General features: G+C 41.8%; 1 protein-coding gene across 8 annotated transcripts in view; it reads right to left on the bottom strand.

Annotated features, from left to right (window-relative positions):
• The window catches only part of LIN28B (lin-28 homolog B), a 130,573-nt gene that overhangs the window by 62,674 nt on the left and 48,083 nt on the right, over nt 1-19,816 (bottom strand). For all 8 annotated transcript variants that reach the window (XM_065588269.1, XM_065588270.1, XM_005287706.4 and 5 more), the window contains one exon: nt 1,697-1,881. In XM_065588269.1, coding sequence (XP_065444341.1) covers nt 1,697-1,881 — 185 coding nt within the window. The remainder of the gene's footprint in view (nt 1-1,696; nt 1,882-19,816) is intronic.

Genomic DNA, 19,816 nt, shown 5'->3' with positions numbered 1-19,816 from the left:
GGCTAAGGTGCTGCACTGGTACTCAGGACATTGGGGCTCAATTCCCAACAATGCCACACACTTTTTGTGTTACCATGGGCAAGTCATTGATTTTGTATCTCTGCCTCAGTTCCTGACCTGTAAAATGGGGATGTAATAGTTCCTTTCTCCCAGCCTTTGTGTATCTTGTGCATTTAGATGTTAAGCTCTTTTAAGACATGGAGTGTCTCTCACTACATGTATGTACAGCACCTAGCACAGCAGCATCCTCATCTTGATTATGGCCTCTAGACACTAACACAGTAGGCTGAGGAGATAGAGGAGGGTTATGTAAGGGAGATCTTTCCTCCTTCTGGGGGGACTCTTTGTACCCTTTCTTCTTGCAAAACTGTACTTTGTTCCAAAACTCACATCATCTGTGAGCCATGATATCCCTGTAAGTTTTCTTCCTTGTTTGAATACCTCAGGGTAAAGGCTGGCTGTTGGGATGCTCAAGTCTGGACATTCAGGGATGCACTAAGCATGATCAGTGCTTCACAAGGTGTCCTTTTCTTGAGCCCAATTGACATGGCTATCGTGCTGGGCAAAGCTGTGGAAAGTATGGAGACTTAGGTGCCATTGAAATTCACATCATGCAGCAGCTTTTGAGTGGAAAATACCCCCTGGACTAAAGCTATGTCTTTATAGCGGCATAGTCAAAAGCATCATGAAATTTCTTCAGACCATTAGATGTAGAGTGAATAAAGGGTCAAATCCTGAGCTGGTGTGAATGAGTGCAGCTCTGGGATTTGGCCCATAATCTGTAAAATTACTTTAAAAAACCATGAGCTGTTCTGCAGACCACCATAAATTAAGGCATTTGGAAGCATCCAGAACTTTGTTCATTAAGTGAAAATATAATTAACCAACTTATATACCAAGTTATCATTAGCTTTTCAACCTAAATTGCACAAAATAAGTCTTCTTCAGATGTACAGTACTAAAGATATCCATGTAACAAAGCAATCAGCATGCAGCAATCAGTTCTGCATGCTCTTATCTCTACTGAGCATTACATCGCTTCACATGTTTTCAGTGTGACCTCTCTTTTTAGTCTAATCCACGGGTCGGCAATGTTTGGCACACAGCTCACCCGGGTAAGCACCATGGCGGGCTGGGCCAGTTTATTTACCTGCTGACGCTGTAGGTTCGGCCGATCGCGGCCCCCACTGGCTGCGGTTCACCGTCCCAGGCCAATGGGGGCGGCGGGAAGCAGCGCGGGCGAGGGATGTGCTGGCCGCGGCTTCCCGCCTCCCCATTGGCCCGGGAAGGTGAACCGCGGCCAGTGTGGGCCGCAATTGGCCGAACCTGCCACATCAGCAGGTAAATAAACTGGCCCGGCTCGCCAGGGTGCTTACCTGGGCGAGCCGCGTGCCAAACGTTGCCGACCCTGGTCTAATCACAATATTTTCAACATAACTTTAACATTCCTTTGCAAGCTCTCCCCAACTCAGTATGCTAGGATTTTAAAAATGAAAGCGATCAAGTGAGCAAAATGTATTTCTACATATACAGATCAGGATATCTAATCAAAGTACTAAGCTACTTGTACAAACCAAACTTGCACAGAAGGGTTTCCTGTCACATATGAATGAGTATTGAAAATACAACATTCAGAAAAACTTGCAAAGAAGAAGGTGGGATGGAGGGGAGGAGAGTAACAAAGTAAAGTAATTACCTATCTCCCTTTGGTTTTCTTTTCTGTACTGTCTTCCCTTTGGGTCGTCTCTCACTTCCTAAACAGGGGCTCCCACCAGGGCCTGTTACCCGTATTGATTCAAGGCCTTTGGAAGATTTCTTAAAAGTAAATTCCACTGGTTCGCCTTCCTTTAGGCTTCTAAATCCTTCCATGTAAAGCTTGCTCTGTAAATAGGAAAAATATTCTTGGTTACTATTGCCTTAAAAACAAAGTTGACAATTATAATAACAGGACAATATTAACTTTCCTGTTATGTTTATCCTACAAGACACAGGTTGAATTGGGTTCCCTTAATAAGATCTGCTAAAGATACTACACTTACGGTCATGGGGAAAACATTCTTCAAACTTAAGAAATAATGAGATTCTCTTTTTGGATATGAACAAAATTGAAATAATAATTTCCTTATTCTCTGCTGAATTGATATGGGCTTTTGGGCTGCACAAATCTAAAAGTGCTGTATGCTAAAAGTGCTGTATGCTCATACAATTCTCTGTAGAAACTTTCTGCAGTTTAAGGCATTTTAATAGAAACAGAGAAGACAAAGCTAATAGATTTAAAAAAAAATAGGAAGAAAAGAGAGCAAATGCTCCCTCTCTAAGTGAACCTAGATATTGAGTTCTAGTTGATGATCAAAATGCAACCTTTAAAAGAAAAGGGGGGGAAAGGATAGATTAATTTTCAAACTAGCAGAAGTAAAGAATAATGAGCAAAAAGAATGAAAAAGGAGCTACCAACAAAATGAATTGCAAAAGGTAACTCAGTTACTCCAAGTGAACTGCTAAGTTAGCATTCATTGCCAGTAAAACTTATCTTGTTAGTATGATCTTAGTATGGATTTATTCTTTGATCCAAGAAAAGCAAATCATTATCACCAGGGTCAGAGAAACAAAACAGCAACACTGATAATCTTTTGGTATATGCTTCTAGCGTGAAATCCTGCACCAATGAAGTCAATGGGAGTTTTGCAATTGACTTGAATGAGGCCAGGATTTCACTCCTCATCTCAAATCCTCTGAATGCTAAATAATACTAAGTCTATATCCAAGGATAAATCTGCTGAATAAAACACTTGGATGAAATGGTTAGCAAGTTAAGTGAAACAGAATAGAATATAAAAAGGAAGACAATAATAAGACTCAGGTCTTATTAAATGTTTATTCAAAATGTTATATTTAACACAGACAAGATTAGTGGGACTATAAAGTGAATATTACAGAATCACTGGCAATACTCAATACTTGAACTGGGCTTTTATGTTTGTTATAAAAACTAAAGGGAAGGGGAACACTTTTTTGTTGTTGTTATTGGCTTGTGAATACTTCAGAATAGACAACACCTCTGAATTGACTCATACAAGCTACCCAGCCAGTACTCTCTTGGCTAAACCATAGAGTCAACAAAGGGAAGCAATCTTAACTGTGGAGGTAGGATGCGCTGTAGTGGTCTGGAAGGTAGCTGGACACTAACGCCATCAATGGTCAACATTTTTCCATTCAACCACATATAGGGTAGAGCTGGAGAACACCAAGGGATGCTCTTGACCACATATAGACAGCAAGAAGTCCAACATCGCAAGGGAATTGGAGGGACAGTGAGTCTATACTAGCCTGCTAGGACCCCCATTTGTGTCAATTGAGCCTGGCATCCTGTAAGCGTGCGGGACTCACCCCTGCGGTGCCTCCTGCTGGTCTCTTCTGGGAATTAGCTCATCGACCCAGGAGCGCCCTTTGCAGGCTGGTGTCCCACTACCGCTTGGTCCCCCTGTCCCTCCCGGACCCGGTGCCCTGTTGTCTGGGGTGTTGCCCCCTGGCAATAACCCCTCACAGCTCTGGGTCTCCCCCTCCCAGGGGGAACCCCCACTCACTATCCCCACTTCGCTCAGTCTTGGCTACTGCCCAGTCTCCATCTAGCCCCCGTTCACAGGGGCAGACTGCAATATAAGCCACTCATCACAGGCAAAGGGGTTTGGACCTGCTGCCTCTGCCTACTCCTGGGCTGCTCCCTGCAACCCAGTACCTAATAGGCCTTACCAGGCCTGCAGCCTGGGGCTTTCCTAGGCCAGAGCTCCCCAGCTCCCTTGGCCTTTCGCCAGCACTGCTCCACTCTAGGCACTTAGTTAAGCTCCCTGCAGCCAGGCCCTTCTCTCTCTGAATACAGAGAGAGACTGTTGAGCTCCTGGCTCCCAGCCTTTTTATACAGGCCAGCTGTGACCTGATTGGGGTGTGGCCCAGCTGCAGCCGCTTCCCCCATCAGCCGAGGCTTGCTGCTTTCCTAGCAGCAGCCCTCTCACAGTCTGAGCCCTCTCCCAGGGCTGATTTCAAGCCCTTCAGAGCCGGAGCGGGTGACCACCCCGCTACACGTCCCCACTGTAATATCTTCATTGGGAAGTACTGGGAGGAAGGCTAGTCTTGTGGTTAAGGCATGGAAGCCACACTGAGACAGGAAGACTTGGCTTCTGTTCCTATCTCTGCAGACTTCCTGTGTGGGCTTAGGCAAATGAAGTCACTTAATTTTTCCATGACTCAGTTTCCCTATCTGTAAAGTAGACACTATCAAATACTTACCTATCTCACAGGATACTGTGAGATTAAACTAATGATTGTAAACCTGTTTGAAATTCTCATTTGGAAGAAACTATGTGAGTACACACACAGGCATGCACACAATAAAAGAACTCCTACCTACTGGGCCCTGACAGTCTACTGAGCAGTGGCCATTCATGGTGGTACGGGAAATATATTATTGGATTCCAATGCACTATGAGTCACAATATCAGTACAGGCTGACAAAGGGATCTGGCTGCCTTTAGGGAAGGAATTGCAGGTTTTTCAGCAGCTACAAGCACAGCAGATTCATGGATCCACTGGTTAGGATGAGGAATGCTTGGGCATGACCGATCCTGCAGCTTGGTTGTTGGACCAAGATGTCGTAACAAGTGTGATGCGTGGAGCAAACACTGGCATCTCCTGGTCACAGGGGGGATGTCTGCACTGCAGCTGGAAGCGAGTCTCCCAGAGTAGGTAGGTAGACTGGGTAACTCAGCTTGAGCAAGGGCGCTAACAATACCAGCATGGATGATGTAGCACAAGTGGCAGCTTAGGCTAGCAACTCAAGTCCAAGCCCGCCTGACCCCTGGCTCTGAGCTCGGGGCTAGCCATAACAGCCAGTCTGCTAGTTTTAGCATGCTAGCGTGAGCAAAGCTCCTGCAAGTCTGTTAACCCACACTGGGAGGCTCACTCCCAGCTGCTGTGTAGATGGCCTTAGTGTCCACTGTTTAAAAGGAAAAGACATGAAAGGGAGGAGTTTGCAGATATCTGTACCCCGCTTTATGCTTTTGGCAGTTGCTGGGAATGAAGGTAAAAGGTACTGATAAGGATGATCCAAAGTGATCAAAGTGGAATGCAGTATTTATTATATTAGCTTGTGTGATCTGCAAAAATGATCCAGGAAGAAGCACTCTACTTTCAAATATTGGGATAGAATTAGGGGGACTCATGCCACATGTGTGTGATTTCCAGGTGCCATTATAAATTCACAGTATGAACAGGGGAGGACACATTCAGCCATTGATTGAAATGGACTCCTGCCTCCAACTGGCCCATGATACAGGCCTTCACTCCCACTTCATAGAATCATAGGACTGGAAGGGACCCCGAGAGGTCATCCAGTCCCCAGTCCCCTGCACTCATGGCAGAACAAAGTATCTAGACCATCCCTGACAGGTGTTTGTCTAACCTGCTCTTAAAAATCTACAATGATGGAGATTCCACAACTTCCCTAGGCAATTTATTCCAGTGCTTAACCACCCTGACAGGTAGGAAGTTTTTCCTACTGTCCAACCTAAACTGCCTTTGCTGCAATTTAAGCCCATTGCTTCTTGTCCTAACCTCAGAGGTTAAGGAGAACAATTTTTTCCCCTCTTCCTTGTAACAACCTTTTATGTACTTGAAAACGGTTACGTCCCCTCTCAGTCTTCTCTTCTCAATTTTTTTCAATCTTCCCTCATAGGTCATGTTTTCTAGATCTTTCATAATTTTTGTTGCTTTTCTCTGGACTTTCTCCAATTTATCCACATCATTCCTGAAATGTGGTGACCAGAACGAGACACAATTCTCCACTTGAGGCCTAATCAATGAGGAGTAGAGCAGAAGAATTACTTCTTGTGTCTTGCTTACGACACTCCTGCTAATACATCCCAGAAAGATGTTTGCTTTCTTTGCAACAGTATTACAATGCCAATGTTCCCTCTAATTTTTTCTATCCATGTGCGAAATGAATTTTGTTATGTGCACCAATATCAAGGTAATGTGCAGATGTGCACGACCCATAGAAACAAAAAACCTAGCTATAATATATATTTTTAAAAAGTTACCATAGGGATAATTATTCCAGCCAGGACAGGTTAGGCATTTTAGAACTCACTACTCAAAGAATTAAATTTAAGTGTAAGAGAGAAATAAAAATTATGAAATGCATAGACCAGTCAAAAAATTGAAATAACAGCACTTTGAAAGAATAAAATTACAGAGAATATATGAGCATTGCAGGAAGTACTGTACTAAGAAGTAACAACAACAATACAAGTATGTGTTGGGAGATGAGTGTGAAAGACAGAGTGTGTGTGAGACAGAGACACACAGGGTGTGTGTATGTGTGTGTGTGTGTGTGTGTGTGTCTGAGTGAAAGAGAGAGAGACTGTGTGTATGTGAGAGAGAGAGATGTGCGCTTCCCCATTAAGTACGCTGCCCCTTTAAGTAGATTGGCACTCACCAGTCTGAAGCCTGATTGTTCAGACACGGCAGCAGCTGCCAGTAAGCTCCATCCCATGCCTCACTCCTGAGCCCTGTTGTGTCTTCCCACCCCCATGGAGATGGGGTACAGGGGCAGGGGGATACTCTGACATCAGCACCCATCTCCCCTCTCACACACACCCGCTCTGCACAGTAAGCAGGAGGCTCCCGGGAACAGCTGGCCAGGGGCTCCAAGGCAGAGAGCAGGAGCAGTGTGGCGGGGGGAAAGGGCCCCTGAAGTGTGGGGCCCTTCATAGACTGCTGGGCAGCCGCACAGCTTAGAGGGAACTTAGCTGTTAACTCATATTTAGCTTGTGATCCACTATGACCCCCAGATCCCTTTCTGCAGTACTCATTCCAAGGCAGTTATTCCCCATTTTGAGTGTGCAACTGATTGTTCCTTCCTAAGTGGAGTACTTTGCATTTGTCCTTATTGTTATATTTTAAAACAAGCATCTTTATGCTTTCTCTCATGCTGTCCCTCAAGAGTTGTGAGGAACTCCTTGTAAACATCCTCCTTAAAACTCTCCTTTGCTGTGATATCTACAAAAAACTGGACAGTGGCTGCTGGTGTGTTGAGACCACTGTCTATCATGCTGACCAATACTGTCACATTGTTTCCTTGTGCTCCTCCTGTCTGTCTGTATCCATCTGTTGTCTCTTGTCTTATACTTTGATTGTAAGCTCTTTGGAGCAGGGACTGTCTAGCACACTGGGGTTCTGGTCCATGACTAGGGTTTCTTGGTGCTATGATAATACAAATAATAAATAATCATAATCCCGTTTTGCCGGCCCTGAATTCACTCACAGGTACAGCAGTACCTCACTGGTGCTACAGCAGCCACATGGAAAAAACATTAGAAGACAGCTTCTTGTCCTACAACAACATTTTGTCCTTATCATAACCATAAAGATAAGTGTTCCAAATGGGATAGTCAACATGGATCAGAGAAGTATGCTGCTCACAAAGGGCATCAGTCAAGCTGATGTGCATTTGTCTTTATATCCCAGAGACATCAGCAATGGTATGGGCTACTTTTTGTTTGTATATATATAAATTTATGCTGTTGTAACTAAAGCTGTGCCAGTGTTTAGGTTATAAACCCTTTTTTTCCAGATCTTTTAATTTGAAAAGCAAACAGCTGGAAGCTGATATGTGGTATATAAGTGTTACCTATTTTGGTTTTGCTTGTTAGGTTTTTGGTTTTTTTTTTTAAACTAATTTTGGTTAAACTTTTAAATCTTCTTTTATTTACAGCACTAATGATGGTTTAAAATATTTTTGCATTGCTCTACTTTAACAACAAAGCTTTCATTTGTAAACAACACTCAAAATTTACTATGGACACCAATGACATTTAAAAAACATTAAAATGCAATTGAAAAGACATTTAAAAGACAGCTACCAAACCTTGATAATCAACTATTAAGTACGTATGATTTCTTTTACATTATGCATTGCTTATTATATGGAGAGAAAACCCAAATGGTTTCATATTGCACTCCGCTACAATATATCTTTGCAGCTCCACAGTGTTACAGAGGGACACGGCGCTCCTCTGATTTACTGTGTAAATGTTTATTATACTGGCAGCCTCCCCATAAAAAGATTATTTGAGGATGCGCCACTATTTTGAAGCCTAACGAAAGAAAGTGGCCTAGAAACAAATAGGAAAGATCAAATGCTTGCCCTCTTAAACAGTTTTTATAGAGTTGGTTGAAATATGTGAAACAATATTGGTAATTTTTTTTAATTCCCACTTTTGTTTTAAAAAATGTCAGGGGTTTCCTGCTAGTTCAATTACCCCCACTCTCCCATTACTTTAGATATATCTTGTAATCACATCCATGCATGGCAGTGCTCTGAACATGGACCACCCTACTGACCTCAGTGAGACTCTACACGGGTCCAAGAAGGACTGACCCATGTATTCCCAGTTGCAGGAGCGGGCCTTAGAAAGGGGGAAACACAAACTGACTACATACAAAGTAAACAAAGGAAAAAATAGACACTCTTTCTCTACTTTCTTTCCATTAGAAACAACCTGGGGTGTTACTTGTAGCCGTAGTGAGTAAAGCAATTTCAGACTCCAGTGTGATTTTTAACCTGACAGTGTTCCTCTAGGATACGCTATTATTCCATGGTATTGCAGCCTATGCTATAAGGCCGCACACATCTCCAACACAAGCAGTAGCGTGTTGCAAAAAGCTTACAAGTTCAAGTGAGTAACAAACAGAAGGAAGAGTTAAAAACAATCCTGTTTTCATGAAAAGTGTCCCTCACAGTATGAAAATGGAGCAGAAAAATACAACAAACATAAACCATCTAAGTAGGAGTGTGCCTAAAAAGAATGCATTCCTGGCACTGCCTGTGGGTGCTTAAGACTCTCACTGAAACCCACAAAAGGAAGGAAGTTCTGAGTTAAGGCTCATTATGGGGGTCTATTCTCCTCTTGATATGCGTGCATAACTCCTATTAACATGTACGTATGGAGGAGAGAATAGGCCCCCATAACGAGCCTTAATTCAGAATTTCCTTTCTTTTGTGGGTTTCCAGTCAGGGTCTTAAACACCTGCTGACGCAGCCATGAAATTCTTTGAAAACCATTCTGTGGAGGGGCAATTTTGCTCAGACGGTTTATAGTTTTCTGTATTTTTAATGTTTTTTTAAAAACTGTTCAGTATAATGATCAAGTGTTATCAGAGTACGCTTGGCACTTGACAAAGAAAAAGTCAGAGTCTCTGCCCTGAGTTGTTCAAAATCCAGTCAAGGCACATAGCAGATCAAATCCTGAAGCCTGTCTACACTGAAATTTTAAGGAGTTTTCCCTCCACTGATCTAGCATCAGTGCAGTTCCACCAGTGCTAGTAATAGTGTGAGCTTTAGTCTAGACCAGGGGTTCTCAAACTGGGGGTCGGGACCCCTCAGGGGGGTCACGAGGTTATTACATGGGGGGGGGTCGCGAGCTGTCAACCTCCACCCCAAACCCCGCTTTGCCTCCAGCATTTATAATGGTGTTAAATATATTTAAAAGTGTTTTTAATTTATAAAGGGGGTCACACTCAGAGGTTTACTATGTGAAAGGAGTCACCAATAAAAAAATTTAAGAGCCACTGGTCTAGACCATTGTGTCCTGCAGCATTAGAGGATAGAGTAGTAACAGGTCTATACTAGCTCTCCTATCTGAGCGAGGACCAAAATGAAAGAATTCCCTATAATTATCAGTGGTGGTGCAAGAATCCAGCACTGGTTGTTGTTGAAAGGTTTAGTGGAAAAAATGTGTTTTGAAGAGGCAACTTTATTTTTTAAATCCCTTACTTAAACTCACTTCATGTGACAATAATCTCCAGACAGAGCAAAGTGAACCTAGGAGTTTTACACTCCTGCCACCCTCTCCACCCCACCCTGAATCTAGCACAGAACTCTCACTGACTACAGCTAGATAGCATCCTTTTGGAAAGGGCATCTCTCTGCCACGTGACTTTGACTGGCTGCTTCACACAAACGTCAATCTATTGCAGATTATAACAGCTGTTTAAACATGAAGTACATGAAATCAGGTCCATGTATCCAGTGTACTGTAGTTTTTTTATCTGGTTTGAGATGGTATCTGAAGTAGATTCTTTTTCTTATTTTGTATTTTCAAATTACAAGCACAAAAAGCAATATTTAATATTTTATAAGAGCTGCGGTTACTATACCTTATAGATGGAATATATAGTATGTTTGCCTACTCTAAGATATGCTTTCTTCAATATTTCAATAAAAGAAACAAAAGCAAAAGAAATAACAGTCTCTACAATTTTAGAAATATCCTGTAGGAAAGCCCAAAGCACTGTAAATTAAGGCTTTAAAAAAAAAAAGGTTTAAGGTAACATTTGTATTATTATTCACTGCCATTATTATTGGTAGTTAAACTGTTTCTACTGCCTACTAGACAATGAAAGCTCATGTTTGCCACATGAGTAAATGGCCGTACCACTGCCAATGTCAAAATAGTTGTACCCAATTATATCAGCAATTAATTTGTCCTCGATCTTCTTAGTATTGATAGCAAAGTAAACAAAATGAATAGGAAACGGGGGGAAAAGAAATACACTAAGGTGCTAATACTGCAAATACTAACACACGTTTCATTTTACTACAGAGAGTGGTCCCACTGAAATCAATGGAACTATTCATGGTAGTAAAGTTGTGCATGTGCTTAAGTGTTTTTGTAGGATTAGGGCCTTTGTGCTGTATTATTACTAGGACCCCATGTGTTGTAGGATGTCATGGGATTTGGCACTGAATGTATCCCATGCTACAGAATTATGAAGACTATTTAAACAATTTTCTAGCCCTTACAGTTGCAAAAATAATCTTCTGAACATGACCTATGTGTGAACTGATGTATTTGTCTACATGAGTATGCAGGGAACCTAAAACAGTAGCTCTTAGAGATATGATTTTTCTCTCTCTCTCTTGTCAATTGTGTGTTAATTCTGGAACCTAATGATGAATATATTAGGCCCTTATTAAACAAAGTCCAACAGCATGTGCCTTACTCCAAGCATGGGGTATCTTCAATAGGACTACTTGTGCTCAAAGTTAGGCACATATGTAAGTAGTTTGGTGAATTAGGACCTAAACGTAAACATTAAATTTCACTACTGATTATTTTAGCAGAAGCATCCACGTTGTTGGAGCACTCCTTGAGTGCAGTGGAGTGGAATGCTGGAGGAAGCAGGTTGTAGCTCCCTGATGATCAGCTGCCCAACTCTGGTACAAAGTGAAGCTGCACAGGAGCAGTTCTAACTTACACCACTCAAGGACCTTACACCACTTTGAAGGATCAAGCGTAGTGAAGCTCTGGTTCCTCATACGCACTCCCTATCCCCCATCTGCTTACACTGGAGGAGGAGGTGAAGAGTGGGTGTGGCTTGCAGCAGAGGCAGTTCTCTACATAGGGGAAATCTCAGCTGGCCATCTTCAAGTTTTAAGACCACTTTGTGCCAAATAATCAGACAGGAGAATCCAGCCCAATGTGATTATTCCACAGTCTCAAACTGCCTCCAACACCTTTCCAAGAACCAAAAGCCCCACTTGTCCTCTACTTAGTTGCCAAAAGTTGCAACTCTCCCCCCCGCCCCCTTCTGGCAACTTCTGTAGTGAAATTATGCATTTTCAATACTGAATTCTAAAGCACATTGAACATTGAGGGTGTAGTAAAATAAATATTGGGACCACAGTTGGACTTGCCCATGTGGTTCTCAGTGCAGAATCTTAAATTAAACAATATAAGGAGTTCTGTAGTGACTATACTATGCTTGCCATTTAATTCAGTAACACCTTCCATTTTGTAATGTACCTGAACCAGATGTCAACAGATGTAGTTCTTGTAGCATAGCTCCATTATCAGGGAATAGAAGAGAGTTTGCACAGGCTCCCAGAGCTAATGGAAAGGCAGAGGGCTTCAGTATATACGGCCAGGACCTCCATCCAGTCCCCTGAGATCTGCAGGAGTGGAGACTGGGCCTCCTACGTCTTTCACAAAGGGTACATTCGGAGCAAATTCTGTTATATGAATCTCATTGAGCTTTTCCTCCCTTTGGGATCTTTTCCATGAATTTAAGGATGGTGAGGACTGCAATATGGCCATGATTTACTCATTTAATTTTGGGGGTTTTAAATAATACACTTAGCTGTCTCAGATTACTCTTCCCCACTAATAAATCTTAGAACAGCTGATTTTCAATAATTAATAATGTTAACTTGTATACTCCTGTAAACACAGATAGTGCTATAGACAAATATTTTCCATTGGAGATGCTGAAGCACAGGAATGCTATAAAAGGCTCAATTTATGATCTTTGCTGCATATTTCAAGTATTGAAATAGAATTACGTCAGTCAGTGAGAGCACAGGGATAATGTACAGTCACTGACCCCCAGTGGTACACTTCTTTAAAAATAAACGTATTAAATGCAGATCCCTGCAGTTGGATTTAGTGCACCTTTCAGAGGTCTCCTTCCATATCCTGAAACTAGCCTAGCTACCTCAGCTTTTCAGCCCTTCTCAGCTCCATCAGTCCTGTTCTCTCAATTTCTCCTACACACACACACACACACACACACACACACATCCACTTGCTCAGGAAAGACTAGCCCTCCTTCTCAATAAAAGTTTTATTTGTTTAGCTGTAAAGCTTAGCCCGCCCCCCCCCCCACCTTTCCCCCATCTTATCATCCCCTTTCATTCCAATAAACTACATATAATTCAAAAAGAAATCAAGGCCATGTGGAGGGGAGGGGTGAGGAGGGGAAGGAGGTCAGCTGTTCCCCTACTATGGACCCGGGAGACAGCCTCCTAAGAGGTCGAGGATCTGTGAGTAGAGAGAGAAATGGGGCCAGGGACATTTGCACTACCCTGTGGGAAATGCTCTCTGAAGTTAAAACAACCTTAAGCGGCATGCTCCATCCTGCAGAACCCCCCTCCACCCATGACAGGGAAGAAGAGACGTTTTGAAAACTGCCCCCAACAGGGCAGCAAGGAAGTAAGTGAGCATTTCAGTGTAACAAAACCTTGATCATATTTCTTGCCAACTTGGTAGTAATCGTACCCTGAGCTAATAAGCTCCTCAGCCTTTGGTCTCAGAGTTCAGTTAGCCAAGAATAAAATTATTGCCTTGTAAACAGGAAGCTACCTCAGAGATCATTAAGTATTTTATGCTACTGCAGTCATTATTTCTTATCTGTAATGCAGTAATGCCCAGAGGCCCCCATTGTGCTAGGTGTGGCACAAACACACTGGAACTCACGGCTCCTACCTCCAAAAATGTACAACATAATTTATTGTGTACATCGGTGGTGTCAAATCCCTTGCAGAGGATTGAATCCTGTGTTCAGTTATTATCCACAGGCCAGGGAATGCCCACTGATGTGAGCTGGGGGGTTGCACAGAGATCAAGGGGAGATTATGGCCCCTATGTAGTAACTAAAGATTTAGTTATTTATTATTTGTTCAGTGCCTTATTGTCACATTCTCGCTCAGTGAGAAAACACTCTTCCTTTCTAGGCCTCCAGTATTTCTGCCTTTTGTTTCCCTTTCTTCTCCATCAGCCTTTCTCTGTTTCTTTCATGCTTCCTTGTCTTTGTGAATCGCCTCTGTTCTTTTTTCTGTATTTCCTTCCTGGTAGCAACTCTAAATTCCCAACCCAGCAGGCTTCACACTCGCTCTCTGCCTCCATTCCACCCACTGAAATGATCAGCAGTTAAACAGTTAATGTTCACAGTGAAGCGTCATCACTGAGCTTTAACACTGACACTCGAGATTTAGGGCTAGTCTACACTAGAAGTGCTACATCGGCACAGCTGGATTGATGCAGCTGCACTGCTGCAGCACATCTGGTGAAGATGCTCTATGCTGATGGGAGAGAGCTCTCCCATCGGCATAACAAATCCATCTCCGCGAGAGGTGGTAGCTATGCTGGCAGGAGAGCTCTCCCACTGACATAGCGCTGTCCACACTGGCAATTAGGTCGGTGTAACTTACATCACTCGGGGGAGGGGAGGGCTTATTCATGCCCCTGAGTGATGTAAGTTATACTGAAGTACGTGGTAGTGTAGACCTGGCCTAACTGAGAATAGAGGACTTGCACCTCTGAGGCTGGGTCTACACTACCCGCCTGAATCGGCGGGTAGAAATCGACCTCTCGGGGATCGATTTATCGCGTCCCAATCGATCCCCGAATCGACGCGCTTACTCCACCAGCGGAGGTGGGAGTAAGCGCCGTCGACGGGAAGCCGCGGAGGTCGATTTTGCCGCCGTCCTCACAGCGGGGTAAGTCGGCTGCGATACGTCGAATTCAGCTACGCTATTCACGTAGCTGAATTTGCGTATCTTAAATCGATTCCCCCCCATAGTGTAGATGTAGCCTATGTCATTGATTCAGGCTTTCTGCAGACGCAAGCAGACCTCACTGCACTGGGTACACTCAGTCCCCATTTGGAAGGTTATCTCTGCAGCCATATGTGCTAGGAAAGTTACTTTTTCTTAAAATGAAAGCTTAGATTCTGGAGAACTATGCGGCCCACGATGTGTTATTACCTGTATGGCCCTGAGGATGTCACATGGACCGCAGCTCTGTGCTGACTGGGCCGCAAGTGGCCAGTGGGCGGCAGGCTGAGAACCACTGCATTAACAGGACAATTCACATGAGTAAGGACTGCAAGATTAAGCCCCTAATCAAGAAAAGATTGTCCTATTTAACAAGTATAATTCAAGAAGGTTTATTAATTAGGATGTTTATTAAATACTGCATATTTTAAAATCAAATCTCTGCTCCTTAATTTATGGTCCCCACCTGGATACCTAAATCCTGCAAATGCTGAGAAGGCTCATAGATGTTGCAGGCTGTGCTTTCCCCCACCTATGTCACATATTCTCTATCATGCTCTTTCATATTCCCTCTCCCTTCTCCCCTCCCTCCCCACACAAATAACCCCAAGACTCATGGACACATCTGTGAGTGCACATGTTAATAGCTGGATTTCTATTCCCCTTTGAAAGCTCCACTGACATAAGGATTCAGTATATTACAAAAGCCTAGTTACCATAGGTTTGCATAAAGCCAATACACCACCTAGAAACTAAAACAGAATTTTGAAATACATGTTAATGTATTTAATTACCGTAAAATAATATCAGGGAATAAAGGCACTAGGAGATAGGACAAGATTATCTGGGGAAATTATTAGAGGGTTAGAATATAACTGCCCATGAAACAATTACTTAATAGTTATCTTTTCTTTAAAAAAAGGGAAACAAAGTGCAGTTATTTTCATGTCATTATTTACACTGTAACAACCAAATACTATGCAAGAAAAATATAAACAACATTTATACTGCATAAACAATTCCAGACTTACGAATTTGAGGTCTATAGCATAACCAGTTTCTTTTATTAAGATTAACAAATGTGGCTAGCCTCCCATTCATAGCTGTTTCAGAAAAACATTACAAAACCACAAATACATAATCCAGTACATATTTTCATTCATTAGCATAATCAGTTCCATCTTCCTAAAATTACAGACGACTGAAGACAAAATTGATTTATTTCACATTATATTTTACTTACGATAAATAATTTTATAGGAACTAAAAATACTGATTGGTTTATTCAGAAATTCAAATAAGTTAATACAAAAAAATACTATGGCTTAAAATGTTAATAAGAACAAAGAAATTTTATACTTTAAAACTGTGTCACTGTTTTATGGAAATGACAGATCATCTAAATATGTACCAATTTACAGGTGGAGCACAGCAAAGCTGGTAATAAATGACTAACACTGTCTGGACATAACAGGAAATGAGAGGGTGAATAGGAATTAATGTTTTTCTTATATAATTGAAATGCATAATCATAGTAAGAGTCAATGCTGATGATTCAAAAAGAGTTTGTGTGTTTAGTTCTGAATGCTATATTCTACTTAACTAGAACTTTGAGAAAAATATCCTAAAAATATTGTACTTCGTTTTTTTAAGAAATACGTTTATTTCATTTGTAACTGGTATGAAATGCACTATTTAAACGTACATCTAAAATAGTTGGCGGCAATGGCTGTTTGGAGGATGGGGAAAATTCTGTTCTGTTACAAAGGGAACGTCCCAAGTATCTCCACTGACTTAAATGAAGGCACTCTGAATTTAAACTGGTGTAGATGAGAGCAAATTTTCTTTTATCAGAAGTATGAAAAATAAATATAAAATGACAGCAGAAGAGCTGAGGAGTGTGAAGAAAATAAAGAGATTTTTTGTTGCAGAGGGCAAGATTTAAAAAAAATTAAATTAAAAAAATAGAAGAAACCCCTCAAATTCATTACTGTAATGTAATATAAAGGGCATTCAGAAATGTTTGCAAAATGTTATTTTCTAAACAACAACACAATACCATGAAGCTATGACTATATTCCTTGAGGAAATCATTGTAGAACTGGAATATGTTGCATACAATGCATTAATCAAAATAATATTGTTGGCTTTAATATTATCAGAGTTGAGTCTGCCATTTTTCTGTCATTTTACCACACTAAGCCTTAGTACTGCAATTGCTTTGAGGCCCCCTGAAAGAGGACTGCATCATCTGCAATACAAAGGCACAAGGGGGTTACTTAAGGACAAAGAGATATTCTCCTTCCAATGAATGCACATAACTCCCATTAACATTGATGAGAGGAGAACATATACTCAGAAGTGTCAGCCTTATCTCTGAATTTCAATGTTTAAGTTACACTCTTAATAAAATATATGTCTCATAAAAGACACATACAACTGACTAATTCCAATTTGATTAAAAGAAAGTATACAGTGTTAAAAGGCAGATTCCCCACAACTGAAACCCTTTCATCCACAAATATTTCCCCCCCTTTACACTTCCCACAATTTCATATGTGCCATCAAGAAGCATCCTTTGGATTTTTTACCTGGCTTGAGCTGTGCACACTCACTCTAATATTCTTCACTTTAAATACTAAAAGCATTTTGTTACATACCAGTGTAGGACATTGTTTTATTGGATACACAAGACACCCAGATTTCAAATATCACCATGGAGAGTTTCACCTATGGTCATTCTAGATCAGACAAATTTGTATTGACAGAATTTTCACTATAGGTTATTCTACAAGATTGGGGGAGGGGGGAATACCAAAGGCGAAGAGTGGATATGTTTTCTCTTTGAAAAGACCTTTCTAGCTCAGGGTATTGAAAGACCAGGGACACTGGCTCTACAGCAATCAGACCCATTCAGTAAAAAACTGCTTGACATTGCTTTTTTAAATTAAGCCACAACTCAAAGAAGTTTACTCATGTCCAGCATATCTGTAAAAAGAAGAGGAGTACTTGTGGCACCTTAAAGACTAACAAATTTATTAGAGCATAAGCTTTCGTGGGCTGCAGCCCACTTCTTCGGATGCATATATCTGTGACATCAATGCAACATTTCTCTATTTAATGTCTCTATTTCCCTCTGTTCTGATACTTTTTTTTCCAATAGATTTCTTTCCCCTGTAAAATTGCTTGCTATCTTTATTAAAACTGAAGTCATTTTATTATGTCATCATTTGATTTTGACTCTTATTTAGTGCCTGTATTATATAATTATCTGGCCTGGTACACTGGATCTACTTAACATTAATGAAAGCTACAACTACTAAAGTTTGACTGCCAAGCAAAAAAATCCCCAAAGGTTGTTTGTGATCTGTACTACTCCTTTTTGGTTTATATAAAGATGGCTCCTAAATAGCTGTCTGATTGTTTGCTTTTTTAATACTAGAAATAAACAAGGGCCTGACTTTGATTAGATCTTTGGATGCTCTTGAAACAGAATGGACAGAATTTTTTAAACAGAAAATATTTTAAGATGTTTTCTCTGAAATGCTTTTGTTCTAAATGAAACCTTGCTTTAAGGAAGCTGTGTGGTTACTATATTAACCACTGTCATTATCCCAGAAGGTAGAGAAATGCAGAGTCTGAGCCTAAGTCAGACCTGCTGAGGCAGTCACAATTGATATACAGGGGTCTGCAGCCAGGGTCTGGTCTGAGAGCAGAGAATTGCACAATTCCATACCAAGACACAGGTGTTGGCTAGTGGCCTGAAACCTGGGAGGTGGTGTGGTTGGACAGACTATGAGGGGTCAGAGGTACAGTTACTAACATTTCTCCCTGTGCAATCATAGAATATCAGGGTTGGAAGGGACCTCAGGAGGTCATCTAGTCCAACCCCCTGCTCAAAGCAGGACCAATCCCCAAATGGTCCTCTTAAGGATTGAACTCACAACACTGCGTTTAGTAAGCCAATGCAGGCCAATGCTCAAACCAACGAGCTATCCCTCCCCGTTGGAGGTAAAAATTCTGCTTGGGGTTTTGATCTTTTAAATTTTAGTAATTTCTGTTTTTGTTTGTTTGTTTGTTTTGTTATAGAGGTTTAGGGACAGAATGGGTTGTTTGTATTGTGATTGTCATTCTTATGGTGGAAAGGCTTGGGTTTTTTTCTCTCTCTCTTTCCCCCTCCCCCCTCAAGGAAGGTTTTATAATGTTCCCTGAAGATCCTGGATTCCCCTGATGTCCTTTGGAAGATTGCTCCATAGCTGAATCCCCTCAACAGAGAATGCTTTGTCCCTGACGCTCACATGCTTCATCCTGGGCTTTGTGCTCTGCATGGTCCCAGAGGAGCACAGCTGTTGCTGTGGTTCACAGATCAAAATTCCATCCTTGATGTAACTGGGGCTTGATCCATTAAGTGCTTTGATAATTAGGACCAAGGCCTTAAACTGGCATAAGAAGCTGACAGGGAGCCAGAGGCAGTGGAGGGACTTGAGCACAGGCCTGATGTGCTCTCAACAGTCTGAGCCATGGAGAAAGCAGGCAGACACATGCTGTACCAGTTCAACCTGTGCACTGTCTCCACACTCAGCTTTAGATACAGTGAGTTACAGTAATGCAGTCTGGAGATGACAAATGCTTGGATCATTGTGGCCAGGTCCTCATCCAGGAGGAAGGGACAAAGCTTCCTAGTGATCTGAAGGTGAAGGAAAGCATTTTTAGACACTGACACTACCTGGTCATCCAAGTTTATGGAGGAGTCAAAGAGGACCCTGGGGGTTCAAACCACCTTAATGAATGGAGGCTCATGCCTTTAATAGAAGGTGGAAACAGTGTCTCAACTAGTTCTTCAAAGTGTTTCTCCTTTCAAATCAGCATCACTTCAATCTTGCCTGGGTCCAACAAACCCTTCCTCTCCTCTGCTTCAAACCGGAGTCCCTTCCACTCTCCAAAAAGCACAAAAGCAAAGTATTTGTAATAAAATTAAAACATGTGTTTAAAAAATGATTAATTAACATGATATGTGTCTCCCGGTCCACTGTCTTACTTCTATGTATATTCCTTCCCCCTGTCCTTAGTGTCTCCCTTTTCCCCTGCTTATTTTTAGATTGTTAGCTCTTCAGCACAGGAACCTGTGTCTTCTTCCTCCATGGCTTTTTCTCCAATGGAGATTTGCCCCAGTGACAATCATTGATGGGTAAGCCACCTATGTAGTGCAAGTCCCATGAGTACACTGGCATGGCTACTCTTTGCACTGGTGGTGTGCCCCCGGCTTGAAACCATAGTAACCTCCACTGATGCAAACAGGGGCTCTGCCCATCTACACAAGCGATCTGCAGCGGTGGAGCAATGTGTGGAATTCATTCAATTTGACAAAGTAGTGAAATTTGACAAATTACAAATAACAAGAGGATTTACATTTTTAAACAAACAATC

This window comes from Chrysemys picta, chromosome 3, assembly GCF_011386835.1.
Source record: "Chrysemys picta bellii isolate R12L10 chromosome 3, ASM1138683v2, whole genome shotgun sequence".
NCBI lineage: Eukaryota > Metazoa > Chordata > Testudines > Emydidae > Chrysemys > Chrysemys picta.
This window is presented reverse-complemented; position numbering and strand designations above follow the sequence as displayed.